This window comes from Notechis scutatus, chromosome 6, assembly GCF_049901735.1.
Source record: "Notechis scutatus isolate UNSWTSFEM ecotype Mainland chromosome 6, rNotScu1.2, whole genome shotgun sequence".
NCBI lineage: Eukaryota > Metazoa > Chordata > Lepidosauria > Squamata > Elapidae > Notechis > Notechis scutatus.
In genome coordinates this window covers 33,645,697-33,672,279 of record NC_142014.1, presented here as the reverse complement: position 1 = coordinate 33,672,279, position 26,583 = coordinate 33,645,697, and the positions used below count along the sequence as shown (strand labels likewise).

General features: G+C 35.7%; 1 protein-coding gene across 3 annotated transcripts in view; it reads left to right on the top strand.

The window, feature by feature from the left end:
* The window catches only part of LRIG3 (leucine rich repeats and immunoglobulin like domains 3), a 50,487-nt gene extending 24,833 nt beyond the window's left edge, over nucleotides 1-25,654 (top strand). Inside the window, exons 5-18 of one of the 3 annotated variants that reach the window (XM_087967936.1) lie at nucleotides 1,528-1,671; nucleotides 3,600-3,743; nucleotides 3,944-4,087; nucleotides 4,497-4,640; nucleotides 6,838-6,918; nucleotides 7,419-7,490; nucleotides 8,775-8,846; nucleotides 13,448-13,611; nucleotides 18,959-19,279; nucleotides 20,765-21,046; nucleotides 21,258-21,710; nucleotides 21,914-22,075; nucleotides 23,858-24,001; nucleotides 25,106-25,654. In XM_087967936.1, the coding sequence (XP_087824062.1) occupies nucleotides 1,528-1,671; nucleotides 3,600-3,743; nucleotides 3,944-4,087; nucleotides 4,497-4,640; nucleotides 6,838-6,918; nucleotides 7,419-7,490; nucleotides 8,775-8,846; nucleotides 13,448-13,611; nucleotides 18,959-19,279; nucleotides 20,765-21,046; nucleotides 21,258-21,710; nucleotides 21,914-22,075; nucleotides 23,858-24,001; nucleotides 25,106-25,353 (2,575 nt within the window). In that variant the 3' untranslated portion in view covers nucleotides 25,354-25,654. Of the gene's footprint in view, nucleotides 1-1,527; nucleotides 1,672-3,599; nucleotides 3,744-3,943; nucleotides 4,088-4,496; nucleotides 4,641-6,837; nucleotides 6,919-7,286; nucleotides 7,359-7,418; nucleotides 7,491-8,774; nucleotides 8,847-13,447; nucleotides 13,612-18,958; nucleotides 19,280-20,764; nucleotides 21,047-21,257; nucleotides 21,711-21,847; nucleotides 22,076-23,857; nucleotides 24,002-25,105 lie in introns of those variants that run through there. The other 2 variants (XM_087967935.1, XM_087967937.1) reach the window with 2 other exon arrangements.
* Nucleotides 25,655-26,583: the final 929 nt, after the last annotated feature.

Here is a 26,583-nt window from a genome sequence, read left to right as displayed (position 1 = left end):
CATAGGACTGGGAAAGTACTGATGTGGTTCCCATCTTCAAAAAAGGGAAAAAAAATCAGACCCAGGAAACTATAGACCAATCAGCCTAACATCAATACCCGGGAAGATACTGGAAAAGATAATAAAAAACAGATCTGCCAACATCTAGAAACAAGTAAAGTAATAACTAGCAGTCAGCATGGGTTTGTTAAAAACAGATCATGCAAACCAATCTTATTTCATTCTTCAACATAGTGACTAAATTAGTAGACCTGTGAAATACTGTGGACTGAATATATTTAGATTTCAGCAAGGCATTCGACAAGGTAGACCACAGCCTACGTCTTGGTAAGCTAGAAAAAAAGTGAAAAAGATAACACCACCACCAGATGGACTCGCAACTGGCTTACAAATTGTACTCAATGAGTAGTCCTTAATGAGTCTAAGTCTACATGGAGAGAAGTAAGCAGTAGGGTGCCATAAGATTCTGTCTTTGGCGCAGTACTCTTCAATATCTTCATAAATGACTTACCTGGGGAAATAGAAGGGGAACTTACCAAATTTGTGGATGATACCAAGCTGGCAGGAATAGCTAACACCCAAGAAGATAGGCTCAAAATCCAGATGGATCTTGACAGACTTGAACACTGGGCTGTATCTAACAAAATGAAATTCAACATAGAGAAAAGCAAAGTCCTACACTTAGGCAAAAAAAACACACCAAAAGTACACATATAGATTGGATGAAACCAGGTTCCATAGCAGTAACTGTAAGAGGTCTCTTGCAGTCTTAGTGGACAACCAGCTAAATATGAGCCAGCCATGTGCAGCAGCAGCCAAAAAGCTAATGCAATCCTAAATTGTATTAACAGAGAGATACAATCAAGATCAAGGGAGGTACTAATACCACTCTATAAAGCCTTAGTATGGCCACACCTAGAGTACTGCATCCAGTTTTGGTCACCACACCATAAAAAAGATGTTGAGACACCAGAAAAAGTACAGAGAAGAGCAACCAGGATGATTAGGGGACTGGAGGCTAAAACATATGAAGAACAGTTACAGGAACTGGGCATGGCTAGTCTAGTGAAGTGAAGGACCAGGGGAGACATGAGCAGTCTTCCAATATTTGAGGGGCTGCCACAGAGAGGAGGGGGTCAAGCTATTTTTAAAGCACCTGTAGGCCAGACAAGGAATAATGGATGGAAACTGAACAAGAAGAGATTTAACCTGGAAATAAGGAGAAATTTTCTGACAGTGAGAACAATCAACCAATGGAACAGCTTGCCCTTGGAAATTGTGGGAGCGTTTTCACTTGTGAATTTTAAGAAGAGATTGGATTGCCATTTGTCAGAAATGTTGTAGGGTCTCCCACTTGGGGGGGTTGGACTAGATGATCTACAAGGTCCTTTCCCACTCTGATTATCTGTTATCTGATAAGACAAGGACTTTTAAAATGAAGATTAAGATGAGTAAAGAGCAGATTATTAGGATTTGAGTACATAATTTCAACATTTCCAGATATGTTATTCTGCCCTTCTTTCCCAGCCACATTAGCAACAATCGGATAGTTTCACTGGATCCAGGCATTTTTGACAACTTGGCTAACACACTTCAAGTCTTGAAGTTGAACAAGAACCGCATTTCAACCATTACACAGAAAATGTTTAAACTTCCCCATCTCCAACATCTGTGAGTACATCCTCCAAATGCCTTGTTCCTTTCATTGATTTTTGTAGGCTTCCTTCAATAGTTGAACATTAGCCCTAAAGCAATCACATAAATTCAGAAAAGATTTAGATGCAACAAAAACACAATTCTGGCCCCACATTCTGAATGTTTATATTAATTTATTTTGTTTGCATTGCCTGAAATAAGATACTTGTAATGCTGTTGTGGTTTATAGTATGGAAGGAAGATAAGACATTTTCTTTAGATTATTTTCTCATTGTTAGTAAATCACTAAAAATATTGACAGGGTACATTGTAAAAGGCTGACTGTACCAAATAAAGAAGTTACTTGTTTTCCCCACATGGCCGAACCTTCATCATTCGCTATTCTACTCCCAGACTCCCAAAGTAACCTCCTTGATGACTAATTACTTTTGTTAAGAAAAGTAAAGTGAGAAACTGATTAAAATGCTGAATGTGTAAACTGCAACGTGAGAAAATTAGTAGAGAAGTGTCAGATTTTAGGGACGCAAATAAATACAACAATTTTGAGGATCGATGCCAATTCAGTGAAAAATTCTAAGCTGCATAAAATTAGTATGATGAAATAACCATAATAGAATAATGAGCAGTTACTGAACCAGAAGATCACATATCAATATAAAAAAATAATTTAACACAAACATTTTCATAAAACATTCTCATAAAAACTTAAGTTCCTACAGCTTAAAAAAGTTTCTGATCCCTAAGGTACCAGCTAGAAAGCAGAAGATCATGAGTTCCAATCCCGCATTATCCCTTTCTGGGATTCCAGAAAGAGATTGGTAATCCTGGATTTCGAGGCAATGATATTAATCAGCTCATACGTCTTTTGAACTAGATCCAGAAAATTCTGGAAGGCATCTATTTTGTACTCCATGATGTACATTCATTTTCCAGAAGCTTCTAAGATAATGCAGCATAGTCATTTCATATTTGGAAGAGGAAAACAAAGGTAATCAAGCAACTAGGCTTCAAGTAAATTGATATGATCAACAACAGCAAAGTATGATTATGTATATTGAACATGGAAAAGGAATTTGTAAAATCTCGGACGTGAAACATCTACAATTTTTTACTTAGCCATAAAAGCCAGCTGGGTGACCTTGAGCTAGTCACACTCTCTCAGCCCAACCCACCTCATAAGGCTGTTTTTGTGGGCAAAATAGGAAGAGGAAGATGTGTTGGATATGTTTGCCTCCTTGAGTTATTTATAAAAATAATAAAGGCTGGATAGAAATAAATAAATACAAATATCAAGAATCTGAATGCTAATAGTTTGGTATTTGAGGGGTTTCATAAGAGTCACTGCAAAAGCTTAAAAAGAGGCTGCATCACAGAAAGCTAGCATGCACTTACTGAATTACTCTTTTTTATTGCTTGTAATAATTCATTAGTAACATTTTAAATTACAGAAGATTTGAGATGGGGATGAAGGAAAAACTGCTCCAGAGTTCGCATGGGTAAAAAGAATAACAATTATAGAAGTGACAGATATAGAACATAGTTTAAAAAATTAAGGTGCCGAAAAAGATGTTACCTACAGCAAATCTAACCAACATTTTAAATGTTCCATAAGAGAACATCAGAAGTAGCACCAAACACACGCAGACTCACACACACCCATAGATAGCAAATAATTTCCTAAAATTGTTAACTTAACCCCCTGAATTCCTGGCAACATAATTTTCAAGTTTTTTTTAAAAAAAAGTAAAATAGGCTTGAAAGACATTCAAAATTATTGGCACTGTTGTGCCTTAAGAGTTCAGTATTTTTTTGTTAAAAGCGAAGTCTGGTTTAAAAAGAATGTTTTGTATTTCTGTTAAACATATAAAGACATAGGACCACACACACAGTGCTTAGAAACTTGAATTTACCTACAATAACATGGAATATTTTTTTCCCTTCAGAGAGATGAGCCGTAACAGAATTAAAAAAATAGACGGACTTACTTTTCAAGGACTGCCTTCTTTGAAATCATTAAAAATACAGAAAAATGGGCTTGTTTGGCTCATGGATGGAGCTTTTTGGGGATTAAGTAACATGGAAATTCTGTAAGTGCATATTTTCACAGTCTTCAAGAAAGAACCATTCTGAGTATTAGAATTAATTGTGTTTGAGGACTAATTTGTTCACAAAATATTTATGTACAAAATGATATTTTTTTAGCTTGTTTTTATGAGAAAGATTCTTGACATATTTTAAATGGTTAAAGCTTGAAGCTATAAATTGGGTTTTCATTTTGTATTCTTAGGCAGCTGGATCATAACAACCTAACAGAGATTTCCAAAGGCTGGCTTTATGGCTTGTTGATGTTACAGCAGCTTCATCTTAGCCAAAATGCAATCAGCAGGATCAGACCTGATGCCTGGGAGTTTTGCCAAAAACTCAGTGAGCTGTGAGTAGTGAGTTTGTGTGTGTGTGTGTGTGTGTGAGTTTGTGTGTGTGTCTTTAGCTCTCCTCTATTTTAAAAGTAGGATGCAGGTCAAAGTATGTCTGAAAGAACAACTTTACATGAAAGCAGTACATTTGCTTTTATGTGCATGTGCTGAATTCATTGATGCTTCCTTGCAAGAACCTGAAGTCAATTGTGTTTCTTTGTACCAGTAACACTTGGACGTTGTTTCTGTAATTTCAAATAATAGAAACTAGTTCTGCAATAATATTACATGTCATGGAAAATAAGCCACAAACTTGAATTAAAAATGAATTATTCTGAAACTAATTGAGAAGTTGCATTCTTAGCTTGAATGTTTTGCTTATGCTGATTTAAAACAACATTGCCCCCATTTTTTTTAAATTTGCAGTGATTTAAAGTATAATAATTTAGCAAAACTAGAAGATTCAAGCTTTGTTGGTTTAAGCCTACTGGTAAGGCTGGATATTGGGAACAACAAAGTCAGCGACATTGCAGATTGCGCGTTCCAGGGACTATCCAGTTTACAAATTCTGTAAGTGTCAAAAAAACTTGTTTAAAGATCCCCCCCCCACAGCTGAGTGTTGTTTGTTTATTATTCAATTTCTATAGCCGCTCATTTCAACAAAGTGACTCTTGGCATCTATCTATCTATCTATCTATCTATCTATCTATCTATCTATCTATCTATCTAATATATCTGTCATCTATCTATCTATCTAATCTATTTGATTTCTATAGCCACCCATCTCAGCAAATGACTCTGAGTGACTCACAATTCTGCATTATATATAAAAAAATATTAGAACTAAAGACTACTCCAGTGTTTTTCAACTATTGTGTAGACTTCAACTCCCAGAATACCCTAGCCAGCATTTGAATTTTGGTAGTTGAAGTCCATACATCTTAAAGTTGCCACGGTTTAGAAACACTGGAATACTACAGAAAATTTAGTAATAGGTGCAAGTTTCTTAATACAGATTGACAAAGAACCAAGGACTTTTAATTTAAAAGCACCAAAACTAAAAAAAAAAAAACCCATATTGCTTACTCTTTCATGAATTTCCATTTTAAATTATGTCATTAAAAACCTAGACAGATTGTTATAGAAATAAGGAATTACAATACAAAACATGCCATACAGTGCCATCATGGGGGGAGGGGTGTGTGAAACTCCAACAGCATGATTTTGGGAAGGAACACAAAATATTGAAAGATTTGGAGATAGAATTTCATGTGCATAAAAATATTTAATGTCAGAAGAATAACTTGGGGTTCCAATTCGAGCCAGGCTGCACAAGAATAAATAAAAATGAGATCCAGACAGTTGTGAGGAAAGAAGAAATATTTATTTCTAAAAATAAAACAGTTTGCTTTTAGGGACAGGCTACAGAGAAATGGGGTACAGAGCCAAGCTTTTATAAGGGGAGCTTGTCCAGGGTGTAGAAGTATCTACGTAGTGTGAGGGTGTGGGTGTGGGGTGTATTCCTGTGAACATATAGTTCTTCTAGGAGACAATTTAACTCTATTTGTGTTTGCAGACTTGATATGTACATTATTAGGTCTGGGTAACGTATTTCAGAGTTTGAGGAAGTTTGCTAATTTGATTAACTTGGAGACACTGATTCTCAGACCATTGTGGATTATGTTAATAGTTTAAGGGAAGATGGAAACAGTATAAAGAATAAAATATATTTGGATATAAAACTTCTCACAGTAATTTTGGATTTTTCAGACATTACATATTTGGAGTCATATATCCTATGATACTCACAGGAGCATTGTTGCCAACTTTTAGCTGTGGGTTTACCATTGAAAAGCTTTCAATTGTGGTGTTGTAATCTGCATAATGGCATAATGGAAAAGAGTGGCAACCACAAGAAACATCACATATTGTTGCTGTTATTATAGAAGCACTCACCCATGTATTTGCTATTGTTGCCCACATGCACTGATGTTTACATGTCATATGTGCCATTGATGGAGATAGCTGTATTCCAACTCATATTATGACATACAAATCAGACAATGATCTTAACCTCTTGAATTCTCTTTGTGTTATCTATAATAACTTGTTTGAAGTGTAAGAAGTTACTGATCTTTGGTACCATTCACGTACATTAATCCAACTGTTAAGTCTCTGTTACAGTTAGTAGCCTGCTTGCCTTGTTAACTCCCTTCACTTGCTACTGGCATAGCAGCTCTTCTAATGGGGAAGCCAAAATATTTTTATGATGCATAAAAGCCCTGTATGTTTGGTAAAAGCATTAAAAGCAGTAGGATACCATAAAATCACATTTTACTTTATGGCTTGCAGATGGGACTACCATTGAAAAAGTGTGATCAATGCTTAGTGAACTGAATAGTATATTGAGTCTTTTTTTCTCAGTAGAATAAGTATTAACATGATCTAAACTGCAGATACAGAATCACTTAGTGTAGTAGTTAAGGTGTGAGGCTAGAAACCAGAAGACATTCACAAAGTCAGCTGGGTGATTTTGGGCCAGTCACTCTCTGTCAGATCTAGAAAGAAGATAATGGAAATTACTTCTTTGCCAAGAAAACTGCAGTAACCTCTCTAGGTCATTGCCAGGAGTCAATATTGACTCAGAAGCACACAAACACACATAAAAGATTATAAACTTAAGAGTTATACAAGTTGTGATTTCAAACATGTACACCTTTTTTATATTTTGGGACTGATTTAAAATACTTTTCTCCCCTCATTACAGAGACCTTAAAAATAATGAAATCTCATGGACAATTGAAGATATGAATGGTGCTTTCTCTGGACTTGACAAACTTAGATGGCTGTAAGTATAACTTTCTTCTTTCTGTTTGAGTAATGATGAATATTTCTTCTGTGGTCCTGGATACGAAGCTTTATAAAGGACACACATTCCTGCAAATTATAATTATCATCATTGTTAATATTGTTATTCTTGTGACAATGATGGTTATTATTATTACTGTTCCACAAAAGCCCATTTTTAAAATGCCTTCATCTCTCTAGTTATTGAACCAAAATAAAAGCACCTATTTAGGAAATGTAATCACTGTAGCAGGAAGAAGCTTAAAAGGCAAAAAATTGCAACATGATAAAATATGGCTCCAAAGGTGTTATCAAAATTTCCAGATATACTTCTTATTTTATTGCATCTGTTACATATTATATTTCCAGGCTACTCCAAGGGAACAGAATTAGGTCTATTACTAAGAAAGCATTTTCTGGTCTGGATGCACTTGAACACCTGTAAGTACTTGAAAATCATCATTATATAAAGTTACTAAAATGTACATATTATATTTCCAGGCTACTCCAAGGGAACAGAATTAGGTCTATTACTAAGAAAGCATTTTCTGGTCTGGATGCACTTGAACACCTGTAAGTACTTGAAAATCATCATTATATAAAGTTACTAAAATGTACAGTGGTTCTAATATTAGAAAAAGTTGCTTAGGGCTGGCAATGCACTGTCCACAAAGAAAATTTGAACACTTTTCTGGGTTAGGGATTAAAAATATTTTTATGCCAAACTTTGCTAGGAACAGTTGGAGCTCACTGCAGTCCAATTAGTATTTATCCACAATTGGAAAATTCACATTATAAGTAGCAGGGGGTACACTTACTTTCCAAAATGTTTTTATTTTCATTTCTGTTATCAAAGTGAGTAAAGTAGATCCTTGTATCTTTTTGGAGCTTTTAGGAAATCCAAATATACCTGGAGCAGTAGTTTCTTTGAAGTATTGACTTCTTTATGACATTGCATAGTCATATGGTCCAGGAAATTCCAGGAAGAACTTCTTGGTTTACCAAACTATCTACCATAGTTGTAGGAATGCTGGTCTTTTTAAACATTAGAACAAGCTGCTGTCATTTTAGGAAGCACATCAATCATCTTTTAACTTTGATCCTCAACAGGATAGACTTTAAAGAATTAAAAAGGGCTTTAAAAAGAAAATGAAAATGAAAACTGACACACAAAGTGAAGTTAAGATCTCTTCCTTTTTAATCATTCCTTTCTTTCTTCCTCTCTCTCTCCTTAGGCCAAACAGGTAGTCTTTGATTTACAACCACAATTGAGTCCCAAATTTATCTTGCTAAATTTATTTGTTAAGTGAGTTTTGCCCCATTTTATGATCATTCTTGCCGCAGTTAAGTAAATCATAGCAGTTAAGTTAGTAACACAGTTAAGTGAATCTAGCTTCCCCATTGACTTTGCTTGTCAGAAGCTTGTAAAAGATGATCATATGACCCCAGGACACTGCAACCTTCATAAATATGAGTCAGTTGCCCAGCTTCTGAATTTTGATCACATGACCAAGGGGATACTGCAATGGTCATAAGTGTGAAAAACTGCCATAAGTCACCTTTTCAGTGCCATTGTAACTTTGAACAATCACTAAATGAACTGTTGTAAGTCGAGGACTATCTGTATTTCTTAAAAATTCAGATACATGTACAGTTTTTTTTAAATGGAAATCTCTTTTTTTTAATTCATCAAAAAATATCCCTTACCCAATGTTATTTTTTTATCCAGAAATATTACTAAATTGTTGTATGTGCAATGTTGTATGTGCAATTGTTGTATGTACAATGAGATACTTTTTCCCCTTTTTGGTATAGAATTTGTCCTAAGTTGATCTGCATTATTTTTTTCTCCTATAGAGATCTAAGTAATAATGCAATAATGTCAATTCAAGGAAACACATTTTTACAAATGAAGAATCTTAAAGAATTGTAAGTATCTGCCTTTCCTCCAACACAGCTTTCACTTACTGTATTTTTCACACTATAAGACGCATCTGACCATATGACTCACCTCGGTTTAGAGGAAGAAAATGGGCAATGACAAAAACAGAAGAGGCAGGGTTCAGCAATGTAAAAGGACCCCGCTGCTTCGGCCCGTATTTTTCACTCCATAAGACGCATATACATTTCCACCCACTTTTTTGGGGTGGGGAGGAGCAAAAAATACAGTAGTTAAAAATACCCAATAATAACTGAGTTTATCTAAGATTACACTACTTATGAGACCTATGCTAAGCTTTAAAAAAAATTAGATCTAGACTTGTATTTACATCAGAAAATCACAAAATTATCTGGTTGGAGATGGACTGTGATGATTATTATCTAAGATTTCAAAATATCGAGGAAGAAAAGGGAGAAAATTTAGCAGAAATAATGGCAGATTTGTTGGCAGGGGCCTTGGAAGTGACTAAAAAAAAAGAGATGGCTGATATAGATGAAATATTTAGAGTCCAGACCAGATATGCATTGAGGAACAAATTACCAAGAGAGGTACATATTAGATTCACTAAGAAAGCTGTAAGAACAGAAAACCTAAAGAAAGCGAGAGATAATCCATTGAAATATAAAGGGAAAGGAATAACAGTTTTGAAGCAAATACCAAGGAAAGACAGAGATTTAAGGAGGGAATATCAATTTGTGACAAAGTGTTTACTGTATATGCCGGCGTATAAGACGACCTGGCGTATAAGACGACCCCCCAACATTTCCACTCAAAATATAGTTTGTTATATACTCGCCCCCTCTTCCGCACGCCTTCCACTTTTGCACTTTTTTTTTTTTTTTGAGGCACTTTTGTCTACCGTGAAAGCAGATCCCGTGAAGCTGAAAGGAGCAGCCAGCCTTCTCAAGCTCCCAAGGAAACGAGGCTCGCCGCCCGGGCTCCGCTGAGGTATCCGGCTGGGGCTGTCAGGAGTTGTTACCGCTGGCGCGGCTCCAGTCCCGCGTTGCCTCGGGAAGGGAAAGGCAAAAGGAAGAGCCGCGGCGGCGCTTTGCAATGGCAGCAGCGGCTCCTGGTTTTGCCTTTCCCTTCCCGAGGCAACGGACTGGAGCGCGCTTGAGCCGCGCCAGCGGTAACAACTCCTGACAGCCCCAGCCGGATACCTCAGCGGAGCTCGGGCGGTGCGAGCCCTGCATTCCTTGGGAGCTGGGAGAAGGCTGGCTCTCTTTCGGCTTCACGGATCATTCCACGGTGCGCAAAGTGCCTCAGCCGCGACAGCCGCAGTGCTTCCCAATTACTATTTGCCGGCGTATAAGGCGACCCGGCATATAAGACGACCCCACCAATTGGAGGCATCTTTTTCAGGGCAAAAAAGTCATCTTATACGCCGGCAAATACGGTAATCAAAAGAGGGATTAATTTTAGATGGCTGATACCACAGGAAATAATGGTTACATGGCAGGAATAGAGACACAAGTTAGATTCTATAGAGAAAGCGGAGCAATTTTAAGACCATTACTTTAGAGAGCAAGAGGGAGAGAAAATGAGGGAAATTAGACATCGTGAAGAAGTGGCAAGACAGAGAGAGATGGATGACAAAGAGAGGAAAGAGAACAAGAAGAGAGAGCGATAAGAGAAGTTAGACCAAAGGAAGCAAGAGAGATAAGAACAACGAGCAACAAAACCTTATTATAAATAAAGACATGGAAGAAGAAATAAAGTTAATGTCAATTAACATAAACAGACTGAACTCGGCAATAAAAAGAAAAAGGATCTTTAATACATTAGAGAAACTAAAACTGGATATAATTTGCTTACAGGAGGTGCATATTAAAAAACAACATAATAAAGTATTGGACTATCCTAAAAATGGGAAGCTACACCTCCCTAGCACAACAAAGTAAAAGAGGAGTAGCATTATATATTAAAGATACAATAAAAACTAAACAAATCTTTCAAGATCATGAGGGGAGGTGCTAATGATGGAAATGACGATGAATTGCAAACAGAATTGCTACTAGTGGCAATATATGCACCAAATGAAAAACAAGAAGAATTTTACCACAACTTACATAAGAAAATAATGGAATTTGAATATGAAAGTATATGCATCTTAGAAGATTACAATGCAATAGTGGATATGGAAATGGACTATAAAACACAAAGACAAAAAAAACCAGGAAAACATTACCAAAATCCTTCTTCAGGATAACAGATAACAGATAATCAGAGTTGGAAGGGACCTTGTAGGTCATCTAGTCCAACCCCCCCACCCAAGTGTATGAGTCCCTACGCCATTTCTGACAAATGGCAATCCAATCTCTTCTTGAAATTCACAAGTGAAAACACTCCCACAATTTCCAAAGGCAAGCTGTTTCATTGGTTGATTGTTCTCACTGTCAGAAAGTTTCTCCTTATTTTCAGGTTAAATCTCTCCTTGTTCAATTTCCATCCATTATTCCTTGTCTGGCCTACAGGCGCTTTAGAAAATAGATTCATCCCTTCCTCTCTGTGGCAGCCCCTCAAATATGACGGAAGATGATGGAAGAATTAACAATCCAAGATGCATGGCGAGAAATACACCCAAAAAATAATCAATATACATTTTATTCAAATAAACATCTGTCTTGGTCTGGGATTGATATGATGTGGGCATCAACAGACTTAATTTCTAATATACAAGGAATACGTATTGAAGCAAATATCTGGGCAGATCATAATCCGATAAAAGTAATATGAAAGGGACACGGATATTTTCAAATACATTATGTCGGGAATGCTTTATTGCTAATGTGAGAAAAAACTAGAGAACAGCATTATTTGAAAATTCCAGTCTGGTTATCAACAATGGAAGCACTTATACATCCAGATGTTTGTAAAAAGGGAACTATTATTAGATATAAGGATATATTGAATGAAAAGGGTAAGCTCAAAACTAAATAAGAATTGGATGAACAAGTGGTTGATATGCATTAGTATTCATATATGCAAATACAATCAAGATACGAAAAAGATGTTAAAGCAGAAGGTATTTATAAGGAGTTGACAGAATTGGACAAAATATTAACAGGAACGGAAGACAAACTGATTAAAATTTTTTATTGTGATTGACTACGTGTCAAACTAGAAGAAAAACAAGTAAAGGAAACGATGATAGCATGGGCAAAAAAATTTGGGTATACTATAGAACTAGATAGATGGCAGAAATTATGGGAAAGAAATTATAAATTAACAATATCGACAGCATATAAAGAAAATTTGTACAAGATGTTTTATAGATGGCACTTTGCCCTAGCAAAATTGGCCATGATGTTTAAAGACAAATCAGCTAAATGCTGGAAATGTCATCAGACACCTGGATCATATTACCATATGTGGTGGACATGTATAGAAGCTAAAAGATATTGGACAAAAATCCACACATGGTTGGAAAAAACGATAAAGCAATATATAGATCTGAAACCTGAAATATTTTTTATTAGGGATGGTACCTGAATGTTATAGCAAAGAAAAAGTATATTTGATTATTCATGTATTAACTGCAGCTAGAATTGTATTTGCTCAGAATTGGAAAAGTGAAAAAAAATCCGGTAGAGGGAAAGGTGATTGAGAAATTATTAGAATGTGCAGAGATGAATAGATTAACATTGGCAATTCAAGAAAAAGAAGAAATTGAATATCATGTGGTATGGGATCTATTCTATCAATGGTTGGAAAATAAAAAAAGTTAAAATTGAGTAGATGAATATATAGAGAAACAAGTTAAGATTGTTATAAAGATAATAGGTGTAAGTAATAATGGCATATACAGAAATTGTTATTATTGTTATATTGGTAAGAAAAGTATTAATTATAATTGTTGGCACAAGATATATGTACCCAGTTGACACACTGTTTAAATGACATATGAATTTATTGTAAATATAAAATAAAAAACTTTAATAATAATAATAAAAAGAAAATCACAAAGTGAGAGATGGGAACCAGGCAGTTGGAGCAACTCCCAGAAGGAGGCAGTGGTGAGCCACATCTGTATTATTCCCCCTCTTCCCCCAAAAAAATCACATGGATGTTTTCATGAAGTTACCACATTCAGGTTAATTTGGAGGAGTCTTTCCATTTATTAAGACACAATGTAATTGGGGGGGAGGGAGGGACACACGAGGTTGCTAACTTCTGAAAAGAACTGTGAGGTCTAGTTCTCACACTGGAAAATACCCCGATATCGAATCAAAAAGGGAAAATGGACTTCTTGTTCTGAAACCATGAAAAAAGCACGTGTTTAATGGAATTCAGGCAACAATATCTTTAAGACTTCATACTGAACAAGCTTTCAATCACTTTTATCACTTTGAATTTGAGATCCTGTACAACAACATATGTTATTAAAGAATGCAAATCTGGTTATTTGGAACCTCGGTAGGAAGACTTTCATGTGAGAGTTACTTGTTACTGTCTTGATATGTTATTATAGAACAAGATGTTGGGCACCAGTTTGTTGCTGATCCTCAAGATTCGTTTTAATATTGTTTCCTTCAGATGTAGATCTGTTTTTCTTATGTTTCTAATGTGTTTCCTGTTTTTTTTCCAGATATATAAACACATCAAGCCTTTTGTGCGATTGCCAGCTGAAATGGCTACCTGAGTGGCTAATAGAGAATAAATTCCAGACTTTTGTAAATGCCACATGTGCTCATCCTCAGGCATTAAAAGGAAGAGATGTTTTTGCTGTCAGCCTAGAAGGTTTTGTATGTGGTACGTTTGCTATTTAAAACTTATCCTATTTAAAAACTATCCTTTTTAACTCTTATCAGGATTGTAAAATTTGGTAGTTAATTGAAAAAGTTAGCAAGATTTATCTTTAATGTTTTATAATTCTCTTTCACTATATGTGCGTGTAGGATGTTCTTTTTCTTCTAACTCTGAACTTTTTTCCCCCATCTAAGATGGCAGCGCGCATAGACACTGTGGCTTTGACTTCCTGGTGTTATAATGGAGTGAGTGGGCAAAAACTAGTCTATAGACGGTCTCCTCTTTCAAATTCCTGGGAGTCCATCTTAGCCAAGATCTCACCTGGAAAAATAACACTATCCAGGTGGTTAGGAAGGCTCAATAGAGACTCCATTTCTTTAGGGTCTTGCAGAAAAATCAGGTGGAACAACAATTGATGAGTTCCTTTTACCGGTCTATGATAGAATGTGTTCTTACATATTGTGTTACGGTATGGTATGCTGGCTTGACCGCCGTGGATAAAAAGATATTACAGAGGGTGATGACCACAGCACAAAAAATTATGGGCTGTCCCCTGACATCCGCTGCCTCAGCAGAGTGAGAAAAATCCTCAGGATGATTCATACCCTGGTCAGCACTTCTTTACTCTCGTACCATCGGGCAGGAGATATAGAAGCATAGCCAGCCGTACGAATAGGTGAAAAATAGTTTTTATCCATGGGCTGTTAGACTTCTGGATGCAACATAACACCACAATTAGGTTTAACATGATAGACTTGCAGGGCCAGCACAACGTGCAATATGTTCATACCAGTGTAATAGAATATAATGTTACATACATAAAGGTATATGGGAATGTGTGTTAGTTATTATTTATTTGGGTTTAGGAATTTCTATTTTTCATTTATTGGGTTATTGAGCTGTATTTTGTATTGGGGGGGGCTGCACCAAGGGAGGGTCATTCAATTTCATTGTACTCATGTGCATTGACAACAAAGGTTTGATTTGATTTGAACTGCATATATTACAATATGTGATTTCAGATTGGGAATCACATGATGTTATTGATCATGTATGCATATTTCTAACAGTGAATGGAGGTTGCTAATATACGGTATATACTATGGTCATAAAATACATGTATTTGTTAGGTAAGAAATGTAGTTTAATATGTTTAAATTGATGCATGTTTAATATTCTCAAATGCAAATACTGTGACTTTTTCAGTTGTGAAATATCTTTAAGTAATAGATTAAGACCCAATCTTAATTATTAAGACCCAATCTCCTCTTCTTCACAACTAGTTAAATATCTTTATTGTTATCTTTGACTGGCCCTTACAGTAGGATAGTTTGGTACAGCAATTCATTATCAGGGAGAAAACAATAGGTCAATAAAACAGCACATCTCCACAAATCTAGAAATGTTTGAGAATCCTGAATAGCGCTCCAAAATCCCTGTCCATTTTCCCCTTAAAAGAAATTCTCTCCAAATTTATCCGGTTCATTTCCAAGTGAGTTTGTTCTCTATTAGAAAATCAGTGCCAAGCATATTGGACTCAGATGCTGAAGTTCCTCATATATGTTCTAGTTTTTAAAAGAAAAATAGTATTTGAATCAAGAGACTAAACGTTGCAGCTTTGCTTTTGTTTCTTTTTTTAATATATCCATCATTCTTTCATTAAAGGAAGAGATCAAGTTAATAAAAAAGGGGAAATAATGGTTTTACTACCTATGCACCAGATTTAAGCGCTAATTTTTCTGGATGCACAGAAAGCCTTTGATAATCTAAATTGGGGGGGGGGGATTACAGCAAATAACAGAGATGAAATTTAGACCAAAATTTGAAAAGATTATAGTGGAAATCTATTCCAACCAGAAAGCAAGTGTAATGATTAATGGTGATTTTAACGAAAGACTCAATATAGCAAAAGGAGTGAGACAGGGATGTCCAATGTCAGCTTTGATCTTTATTCTCGCAATAGAAATCTTGTTAACACAAATTAGGAAGAATGGGGAAATTATAGGAACTAAAATAAAGAAGGAAGAATACAAAATACAAGCATTTGTGGACGATATGGTATTCTTCATAGAAAATCCAAATGAGAGTGGGAAAATCCTATTAAAAGAAATAGAAGAATGTGGCACAGTAACAGGACTTAAGATCAACAAAAATAAAACTAAAATGTTAATTAAAAATTTGACAGACCATGAAGTAGAGAACTAAAAAAGGAAATAGAACTGCAAACTTCGAATAAGATTAAATATTTAGGTATTTGGTTGACATCAAGATATTTGTCATTAAAAGAGGATAATTATGATGAATTAATGAGTCAAACAGAAAAAGATTTAGAAATATAGAGTAACTTACAGCTATTCCTAGTAGGAAAGATTGCAGCAATAAAAATGAACCTATTACCAAGGTGACTATGTCTACTTCAGATGGTTCCTATAAAATTAAATAAAAAAGGTTTTGGGGAACTGAATAGGGTGGTGACTAAATTTATATGGGAAGGGGAAAAAACCCTGCATAAGGTTAAAATTATTGCAAGAGAATAGATATAAATGGACTTTGGACTTCCGGAATGGGAATTATGCCAACAGGCAGCAGCACTAATTTGGATCAAAGAATGGATTGTCCTAAGCAATAAGAGGCTATTAACTCTTGAAGGACATGATTTACAAATTGGTTGGCATTGGTTGGGAGAAGAGAAATAAGACAAGTTCACACTTCCTAAATCATGGAATAAGAGAGGCACTATTAGAGATCTGGAATAGAATCAGGAAAAACATTACATTAAAATACCAGGCTGGTTTTCCACTATGGAAGCTATGATCTACCCAAATACTTTGGATATTAATAAAATGATTAGATATAGCCAATTATTAGATGATCAGGACATCCTGAAGACAAACCAAGAATGGAAAGAGTAAAATAGATTGGAAAGAGATAGGGATAGATTGGTGGCCTTATCTACAACTGCAAACAAAATACAAAAAAGATGTAGAAGAATTTGGCATAGATAGAATGCCACAACAATTAGATAAAATATTATTAGGATCAGAAGAAAAGTTTATAACTAAAATGTATAATTATCTTTTAAAATTCGATAGAGAAGAGGAGGCAGTGAAACCAACTAGATGAAAATTTTTGGATACAATATACAATTAGAAGATTGGGAAAGATTATGGACCAAAAATATAAATTAACATTGCCAGCCTCATATAAAGAAAATTTGTACAAAATGTTTTATCGTTGGCATCTAGCACCAGCGAGATTGACTAAAATATTATACGGCCTGGGAAAAATGGTATATCTGGTTAGACAACAGAAAGAAAATATAATGCAAAAATAGAAGTGTTAAAGTGTAATTGTAAATAGTGTGTGTGTGTGTGTGTGTGTGTGTGTGTGTGTGTGTGTGTATGTACAGGAGAATGGAATAACTGATGTCACAAACAACTGCCAAAAATGTATATAGAATTTGTTTTTAAAGGTGAAAATTTAATAAAATTTATTAAAAAGGAAAATAATAGTTTTACTACCTATGCACCAGATTTAAGTGTGATTTACCATCTCCAACAGTTTAAAACTCTATTGAAAGAAGAGGCAGAGTAATTTATATATAATATTCTACTACACTGTTCATAATTTTCAGTTGAACTAAAGTAGAGGTAACCAACTGCTAAGCATCCAATTGTAGCACTTCATGCCTTATATATAAAAAGATACTTGCTAATAGAATCTGCAGCACCTGGCTTCTTAATAGTTTTAAAATAAATTTCTAGTATGCCATTTGGAAGAGTTACTATTTGAATTAATATTACTGTGCCATATGCTTCAGGAATTGGACAAACTTCAGTTTTCTTTACTAGGCTAACCAAATGTAAAGAATTGAATAAACATATTTTTGATCTTCATATCCCAGTTATCATTTTAATGTTTCAACAGAAAATCTCTATGACATATAGTTGCAACCAACTATAACATGTGTGCTGCTAACATGTGTGCTGCTTAGTTTTTAACCTTAATTCAAATACTCATTCTTGCATTCATTATTATGATTGGTCAACAGGAAAAATGCCACATGCCTTTCTAAACACAGTGTAAATAATGATGTGTATGTGGTTTTAAATACTAATTTAACATGCCAGGTTAGAGAGGGATTTTTAAGAGGTGATAGCTGAAAAAATAAAAATAAAATATTCATTTTAACAAAGATGAAACATACTTACAGGTACACATTCTCTTATCCTTATAATTCAAAATGGATGTAACTTGTACAACTCACAGCTACACAGAGGTAATCAATTTTAGATGCAAAGGCAATTACTCAGAAAATTAAGAACTAAAAATCAGTATTGAAACATGCCATGCTAGCTAAATAAAAACACTGTAATTGATTTATCAAAGAATTTGCATGCTATCCTGGAATATGACTGATAAAACAGATATAAAACAGAAGTCATCATTTGCTTCCACTTGGGCCAGTGTACCTGTCACTATCCTTACAGTTTTAAAAAATGGTATGAAAGAATCACTCTTCTTGTACTAAGAGTTGCCTATAGGTATGTTTAGCATTCATACAGGATTATTATGTATTTATTAGAGTTGTAATCTTACCATATCTTTAAAGTGATAAGTAATGATTAAGAAAATCTGAAAATCATTACAAGTCATTTCAGAACTACAATAAATCCCACTTACAGGCAATCATTTGTTCAGTGACCATTTAAAGCGAAAGCTAAATTTAAATTTAATTAAAGTTAAAGCTAAAGCATTATACAAATATCAAAAATCAAGAAAGTCATCCTGAACTTTTAAGCAGTTTTCTTTATTGTTCCTCACCTATAAGCAGATTTATTTATTTATTTATTTATTATATGGCGTCTTTTTAGCCAGGGATCACTGAGGTGGCTGGCTGCCTCTGTGAAAGGAATTTTTTCAGACGGTGTTATCTTTACCCACAGAACGCCTGGATGCCAGTAGGCAATCGGAGGAAGCTCCTTTCTTGTCCCTCCGTGGTTTATTCGCTCACAAGAATTGAGACGCCGAGCTGTCGACCTCAGCAGTGCGCAGGCCCAGCATCTTACCACATGAGCCACCATGGCACCTATAGGCAGAAATCTTGCCTATTAACATGTTTCCCTGAAAATAAGACCCTGTCTTATATTTTCTGAACCCCAAAATAAGCATCCGTCCCAACCAAATTATAGAAGACTGAATTAGACAAAGATTAGTAAAAGAACTGGTTTTTAAAAATATGTGCTAATAAGAACTAATAAGTTTTTAGTCTGATCTCTCACTTTTTCTGATGGACAAGAAATTGTGTGATCTTCATGCTACTCTTTTTTTTTTTGCTCTTTTTTAATAGATGATTTTCCCAAGCCACAGATAACTGTCCAACCTGAAACTCAGTCAGCAGTCAAAGGCTCCAATTTAAGTTTTATTTGTTCAGCAGCCAGTAGCAGTGATTCCCAGATGACTTTTGCATGGAAAAAGGATAATGAATTAATAGGTGATGCTGAAATGGAGAATTATGCCCACCTTAGGGCACACAGTGGTGAAGTGATGGAGTACACCACCATCCTTAGGCTGCACAATGTTGAATTCAGTAATGAAGGAAAATACCAGTGTGTTATATCCAATCACTTTGGCTCATCGTACTCTGTCAAGGCAAAACTTACAGTGAACAGTAAGCATTTACAATATACTTACATATTAAAATAAAATGTATGATATAGCATTCCTTCTGAAAGGTTTTGCTTAGCATATTTAATAGATATTGAACACATATTAGCTGGCTGTATGAATACATGAGAAAATAAATTGATCTTTTTGCTGAAGTTTTATTGAAGAACTTTAAAAGAGTAAATCCTGCTTTTCATTTTAATCACAGTTATTTATACCTACAAGCCTCTGTTTAGATTGCTGCAATTTGTAGGTAAAATAACTAGAGCGCCTCATATTATAGCTCCCATCATTCCCGATGTTTGGCTATTCTAGCTGTAGTTTCTGTAAAGTATTCAACAACATGTGGAAACCTCTGGGACGGGTCTGCACCCTGCAGCTCTAGAGCCACATGCGGCTCTTTCGGCCCTTTGCTGCGGCTCCCTGTTGGCTGATCCCACCACTGGTTGTCCCCTCCCCCCCCTCCCCATCACTCTTTGCCTGGCCTGAGAAAGTAAGGGTGATGGCGGGGGATGGAGACTCGCTCCCTATTCCAGAGCAGGAGGTGACTGAGTGGGCGTGAGTGATGTCAAGTTGCCACGCCCACCCAGTCACACCAGTTGTTAAATTATTATCTCCCAGTGTTTTCTTTTCTGTGGGAAACAGGTCCAAATGGCTCTTTGAGTGTTTACGGTTGCAGATCCCTGCTCTGGGAATTTATTAATACTAAAACTATATTTCAAGGCCATCTGGAAATATCTAGTTAGAATATAGATGCTCAATTGATAATGAGGACCAAGGGTTTCTTTATGAGCTCTTATGCTTCTGCTCTCCTGACAGAATTAAATGAGGTTCTTTATAACTGAGAATGGAGTTATATAAAAACATTTTAATCTTTATATCTGCTTCTATGATGGGTGGGTCTTCTCAAGGAACCCTATGAATTGGAAAAAAAAAACAGGTGGCAACAAGAAGGTTCTCAGAGGTGACATCCTCACTAAAATGGTCTCCCTGGGGATTTTACCAGATATATATTTGTTTTCATTTTTAAGACTATAAACCTGTTTTTTTTTCCTAGCATTAGTTTTCTCTAAAAAGTTCACAATAAATATTAAAAATGATAAATAATTAAAAATCAATAAGTAAATCAACAAATTGTCAGCAAATTTATAAAGTTAAGTTCCAGTGTAGTAAGACACTAGGCTAAAAACCAGAAACTGCTAGTTTCAGTCCTACCTTCGGCATGAAGCCAGCTAGATGACTTTGGGACAGTCATGCTTACTCAGCCCTAGCAAAAAGGGCAAACCACTTCCAAAAATATTGCCAAGAAGGTCATGTGTACTTGTCTAGGCAACTACCAGGAATCAAGACTGATTCAAAGCCACAAGATACAGAAAAATGGCTTGAGAAACAAGACTTTTTATTCTATTCTTTTGACCTTCCCTGAAAGAATTCATGACAAATCTTCATTGGAACCACTCCCAATATATAGATTTATTCTTTCTTATAGTGTTTCCATTGTTTACCAAGATGCCCATGGATCTTACAATCCGCACTGGGGCAACAGCACGGCTAGAGTGTGCTGCTGTTGGTCATCCCATGCCCCAGATTGCTTGGCAGAAGGATGGTGGTACTGACTTCCCTGCAGCCCGCAAGAGACGCATGCATGTGATGCCTGAGGATGATGTCTTTTTTATTGTGGATGTCAAAATTGAGGATACAGGTGTTTACAGCTGCACAGCTAAGAATGCTGCAGGAAGTATTTCTGCAAATGCGACATTAACAGTATTAGGTAAGAATATCATGTCTCTCAGCTGAACACTGGTAATTTGATAGCTCACCATTTTGTTTTTGACAGCAATAAATACAGCTTAATACACATAGTGTTTCTTTATTAGATTTGATCTATTATTTTCAGTACATTTGCACATAATTATGCAATTTATGATTAAGATTCCAGCCTGAGAACTTTATGAGTTTACTGACTTTTTATCCATTTTCAGAAACACCCTCCTTTTTGAGACCGTTGCTGGATCGAACTGTGATGAAAGGTGAAACAGCAGTCTTGCAGTGTATTGCTGGGGGCAGCCCATCTCCTTGGTTGAATTGGACCAAAGATGATCGCACTTTAGCAGTGACAGAAAGGCATTTCTTTGCTGCGGGAAATCAGTTGCTTATTATTGTAGACACAGACTTTGAAGATGCTGGGAAATATACATGTGAAATGTCTAACACACTTGGAACCGAGAGAGGCAATATTCTCCTAAGTGTGATTCCTACTCCTACCTGTGATTCTCCTCAAAATGCTGCCCTGTCTCTCGATGATGATGGATGGGCTACTGTGGGAGTAGTGATCATAGCTGTGGTGTGCTGTGTGGTTGCCACTTCCCTTGTGTGGGTGGTCATCATATACCACACAAGAAGGAGAAACGAAGATTGCAGTGTCACAAACACAGGTGAGTAAACTAAAATTTGGAACAGATTCTCAAAGATGTTTGTGGTTACCCTCCTGAAGTTTTCCTTGCAGAAATATTTGGGTGTTCTGACTCAGATTCAGAAACCTAAATCATTTTTGAAACTCATTCTTCTGTAGCTCATACAAAATACTTCAAAGAATTCAGCTACTGATAGTTTTGTGCACGTATATTGATTATCACAGATGAGACAAACTTACCTGCAGATATTCCAAGCTATCTGTCATCCCAAGGAACTTTAGCTGAAAAACAAGATGGATATGGGTCATCAGAGAATGGAAGCCAGCATCGCTTTGTACAATCATCTCCCATGGGTGGATATTTCTTTCAACAGAGAGAAAGCAACGGTAAGGATTTAACTGCTCTATGCTATTCATGTGTGTTTGAGGATTCATTCCAATGTAATGTGCTACAAAATTGCAATTTAAGATTCCATCACTGTTGTTTTTTAATCAAAAAAATTGGAGAACCAATAGTTTTACTATTTCTAAATTTCTCATCAATTGTTTTAATGAAGGATTGTGACTATTTTGGCCCAAAGACATCATAATATTATATGTCCAGATATTTCTAGTTTTACACTAGACACTATTCTGTATATCTTCTTGATATACAGCTTTTTCCAGCTGAAGAACACTTCCAGGAAATGACTTGAACATTCTTGTTACTCTGCTTATTATTTCATTTTTAGTTTTCACCTAGAGCCATGTTTTTCAACAAAAATCCATAATGCTAAAATCACAGATTGCTGTCCAGTATTTTCAGCTGCAATACTAGCTAAAGCCTTGCTGTTAACAGAAAAGTTCTGGTTTTTTCACAGTTGTGAAAGAAGAAACAGAGCTTATGTTCCAAGAATTTCCCTAAAGATTTAACCTAACCCCAAACTTTTAAACCGGTGTTCTCAGTATTGATCTTATGAAGCACATCATGGAACAGGAAGTGGCTATATTTCATGTGGATAGTTTTGTCTATCCATGGCTTAAAAAGGAAGGAGAGGTTCCCCCCTCTATATATGCACATATCTGGAGAAAGAATATTTCAACTATGTTGCAGGCAGTGCCTCCAAACTGGTCTATTTCAAGTTTTGAGTTAGAATTTCAGCATAATATAACTTTAGATTTTTGTCACATAAAACACTCTTTTGCATAATGTTGTTTTCCAGTATCTTTCCCTCATAATAAAGATTCCTCAAATTTTTTTTTTTGAAGAGTTGCCTTGGATAGTTAGGAAGATTTGCAGGCATCTAAGGATTGCAGGTATCCCCAGCAGAATCAATTTGATATCCATCAATAGAGTGTTTTAATTTGTGATCATAAATGAATGGAGAGTGTGTCTTACTAAAAAAATTGGAAGCCACTAAGATTGCAACTGCTGAAAGAATCTGGAACTCGGCATATTCAGGATAATCATTGCTTTCTATTTGGTTAGGTTTCTCTATACAGGTAATTCTCGAGTTACGAATGTAATGGAACCTGCCAGTTACATACAAGAATTCATTAATTGGAACTCATTAAATGAAGGAGCCCCATCGCTCCTCTCTCCAGTCATTTGTTAATCAAATGCTGGGTTGTTAAGAGCACATGGAGTACCTCAGGAGTGGGTGGTACTGGCTCTAGTGCATCCAGCCACCAAAGCCCCACCCCCACCCCCTGAAAGATCCCATACTCCTCTTCCCATCTCCTGGGGTCCCAGGCTGCTTGAGCCTTTCCTCCCCACACCATCACCAACCACTGGGAACCAGTTGCACAGGGAAACCATAGAAGAATCCTCCAAAGATTTGTGAAATCTGGGCAGGTTCGGTACTTCTCCAAAGTTGTCGCTTTCCCCAACACAGAGCAGGAGAGACCAAGCAACTTCATGGGGCAAGTTTCTGGTGATAAAAAAAAAAAGCAAAATCAGCCTTTCCAACTTTGTGAGAACTTTTTTTTTTTCACAAGAAGTTGGAAAGACTAATCGCTGTGGTGCTGCAACATACATAACTTTGGGACCTGGTTGTCAGTACTTTTGGCAGGGATGTCGTAACTTTGAACATATACTAAGTGAGTTGAGAAATACCATACAAAGATGTTTTGGTTTGAAAATAAATCTGAAATCAAAGGAGACTGATACATGTCATCTCCCTTTCAAAGGATGTTGTCATACGGATAGTTGTAGTGAAAATGACTTGGAAGCTGTAATGGATCCATTCTTTTGCCATTATCTGGGAACTTCAGGAAGCCTGCATTTAAAAGAAAATTTATGTAGCGCAGAAATGTTTGAAACATACCATACAGGTAATTTATATTATATACGTGTTTTAATTATTTCCATCAAGCTGCTTGAAGAAAAAAGACTGCTACCCATATATCCACTCACCTGGAGATCCTTTTGACCGATACCTCTGTATCTCTAGAATACACATGCCAAGTAATCAGTTGATTCCTTTTATTTATCCCCCAAATGAAGAGAATGGAATAAGAAGCTCACATCTAAATGTAGACACATGTCAATTTAAGAGAAGTCAAGAACTATCTTCTGTTACACCAAGCACCACTTTCGTGGGTATGTTTTAATGGTTTTCTAATCCAGAAATCCTAAATACATGTAATGGGGAAGAAAACCACATTGAAATTAAGTAAACAGAATTGCTTTTTGAAAAACTGTTCTCTTCCATACCCATTAAACATTTTCTTTAGAGATTCTTTCAGGATGTGTTAACTAAACATTGAGTTTGCCTTTCTGCTAAAAAGGGGCTGACCACTTAGTGGCCTATGCCCATTAAAATATTTTTAGCATGTCTCCATATTGGGATAGCTAGAAGCTATGCCATACTACATTTGAATGCAAGCAATAAAGTTATAAGGCAGTAAAGTTGAAAAATGAGGACTTAACTACTGTATTCATTGAAAAAGTCCCATTTTCCTATATAGTAGTAACTGAAAAAACTTACACATACGAAATAAAGGTCTCATTCATCAAGCATCTATGTTATTTGCTCTTTCTTGAAAGAACTCAGAGAGTATTAAGTCTTACTACCTTCCAGTATTATCCTCTGATAATCCTTAGAAGTAGAGTAAATTGAGAGAGAATTCTCATTCAATGAGCCTTACAGTGAGCCTGTCGGGTTTCAAAGGCTATCTGTTAAACTTCATGACTGCATAAAAATGTGAACTCAAATCTCTCTTTAACTTGCACAAGACACCAAATCTTGAAAGATGAATAGGAAATTAATGTCTTGCTTTGTTTCTCCCAAATATGTGAACACAGGTCTGAAACAGAATAATTGAGTAATTAGAAAAAGTATAATTTATATTAACATAGACTTGATCGTTGGCTATTTTGTGGATACTTATTTTGCTTGTCCATTTTTATAATAAATGTTTTCTCTATCTCTTTAGGAACATTTGGAAAACCTATATGGAAGCCTCAGATTGATTCTTTGCCAAGCTATAAGCAGTCCTCAGTTTTGCAGCCAAAAGCCTCCCAACATTATTCTAAGGAATCATTGGATTTTGACTTGGAGTTTGAAGGTGGTAATAAAATGGGTAGGACCTTTCCTGAAGTGGACAATTGCAATTTTATTTGTGGGCAATCAACTGAAAACTATAGGACTTCTATTTTTCAATCTTTTGACTTAGATACATAGTTTGCCATCAGTGCCAGCCCAAAATCAGCTCATGAACCAAGAACTCTACTACCTCAAAGTGAACATTATTTAAAAAGAAACTTCTTGTACTTTAAAAGAGATTTATGATTTTTATACAGATGCAGTTTTATTTGCAAAATGTATTATATCAGGAAGATTATACATACCTTGTATTTCTGATGTGTATAGTTTTGTTTAACCAAACTGTATTTTTGTAAATTAATGGTGTCAATAATAACTATGCATTTGTTACTGACACAGACTTCATTTTATTCAAATAGATGTTTTAAACTAATACCAATTCATATGCTTTTGTGTGATTTAAGAAGCTGTTCAAAATTATGGATGGTTAACAGATTAATACCTGACAATGTTTATTATTTTTGTTGATTTCTGCATTAAATAGCACTGATAACAAACACATAGAGGCAAGATCATATTCAGGGGAAGGAGGAAGCTGCATCTTTTTTGCAAGTTTCACCTGTACTGTGGTGAACATTGCCCATGTCAGAAAAGATGTTTTGCAAAGATGTTTTGCATATATGCAAAAATGCACTTGAAAACTTCTTATTGCCCATAGACATTCCAGTTCTAGTTAGTATGTATTGTCAGTATCAAATTGAATTAATAGCAATTCCAAATTATACTTTATCCATTCCAGTAATTCAAATTGCATTTCTAGGTTATCTTTTAATAGATGAAAATCCTGGTCACATTTAGCTTTGTTTTGGCCCTGCTTGTCCCGAGTCTGCCTATCTTTAGGAGTAATGTACTCTTGTTTTTCACAAGCCACTTAAATACTGCATTCAGTACAACCCAGTGTTGACTTTGTAAGTTTGATCATTAACAAGAAATATGGGGAAAACATCCATTTGAGATCTTGTACTGACCACCTGATACCCCTAGATTGTTGTAACTAGTAAAAGAAGACTTCTGGGCTGGTCCATATTCCTATACATCCTTATCCTAAAATAGTTTATTTCAGTTGCACATACCTGTGAAGATGTATGTATGAATTGTGCTGTACAGATGGAAATGTTGGATTATGAAATATAAGGCAGCATCTGATGTTAGGGAAGCCATGCACTCTTAAGAATTTAATGTGTGATATGAGGGAGAATATCTCTCTCTGAAAAGGACAATTGCTGGAAAGATAGCTGCTGCATTTTGCAGAAATTGTGGGTGAGTATTTATTTTTTTTTAAAAAAAAACATGATATAGCCATTTGAA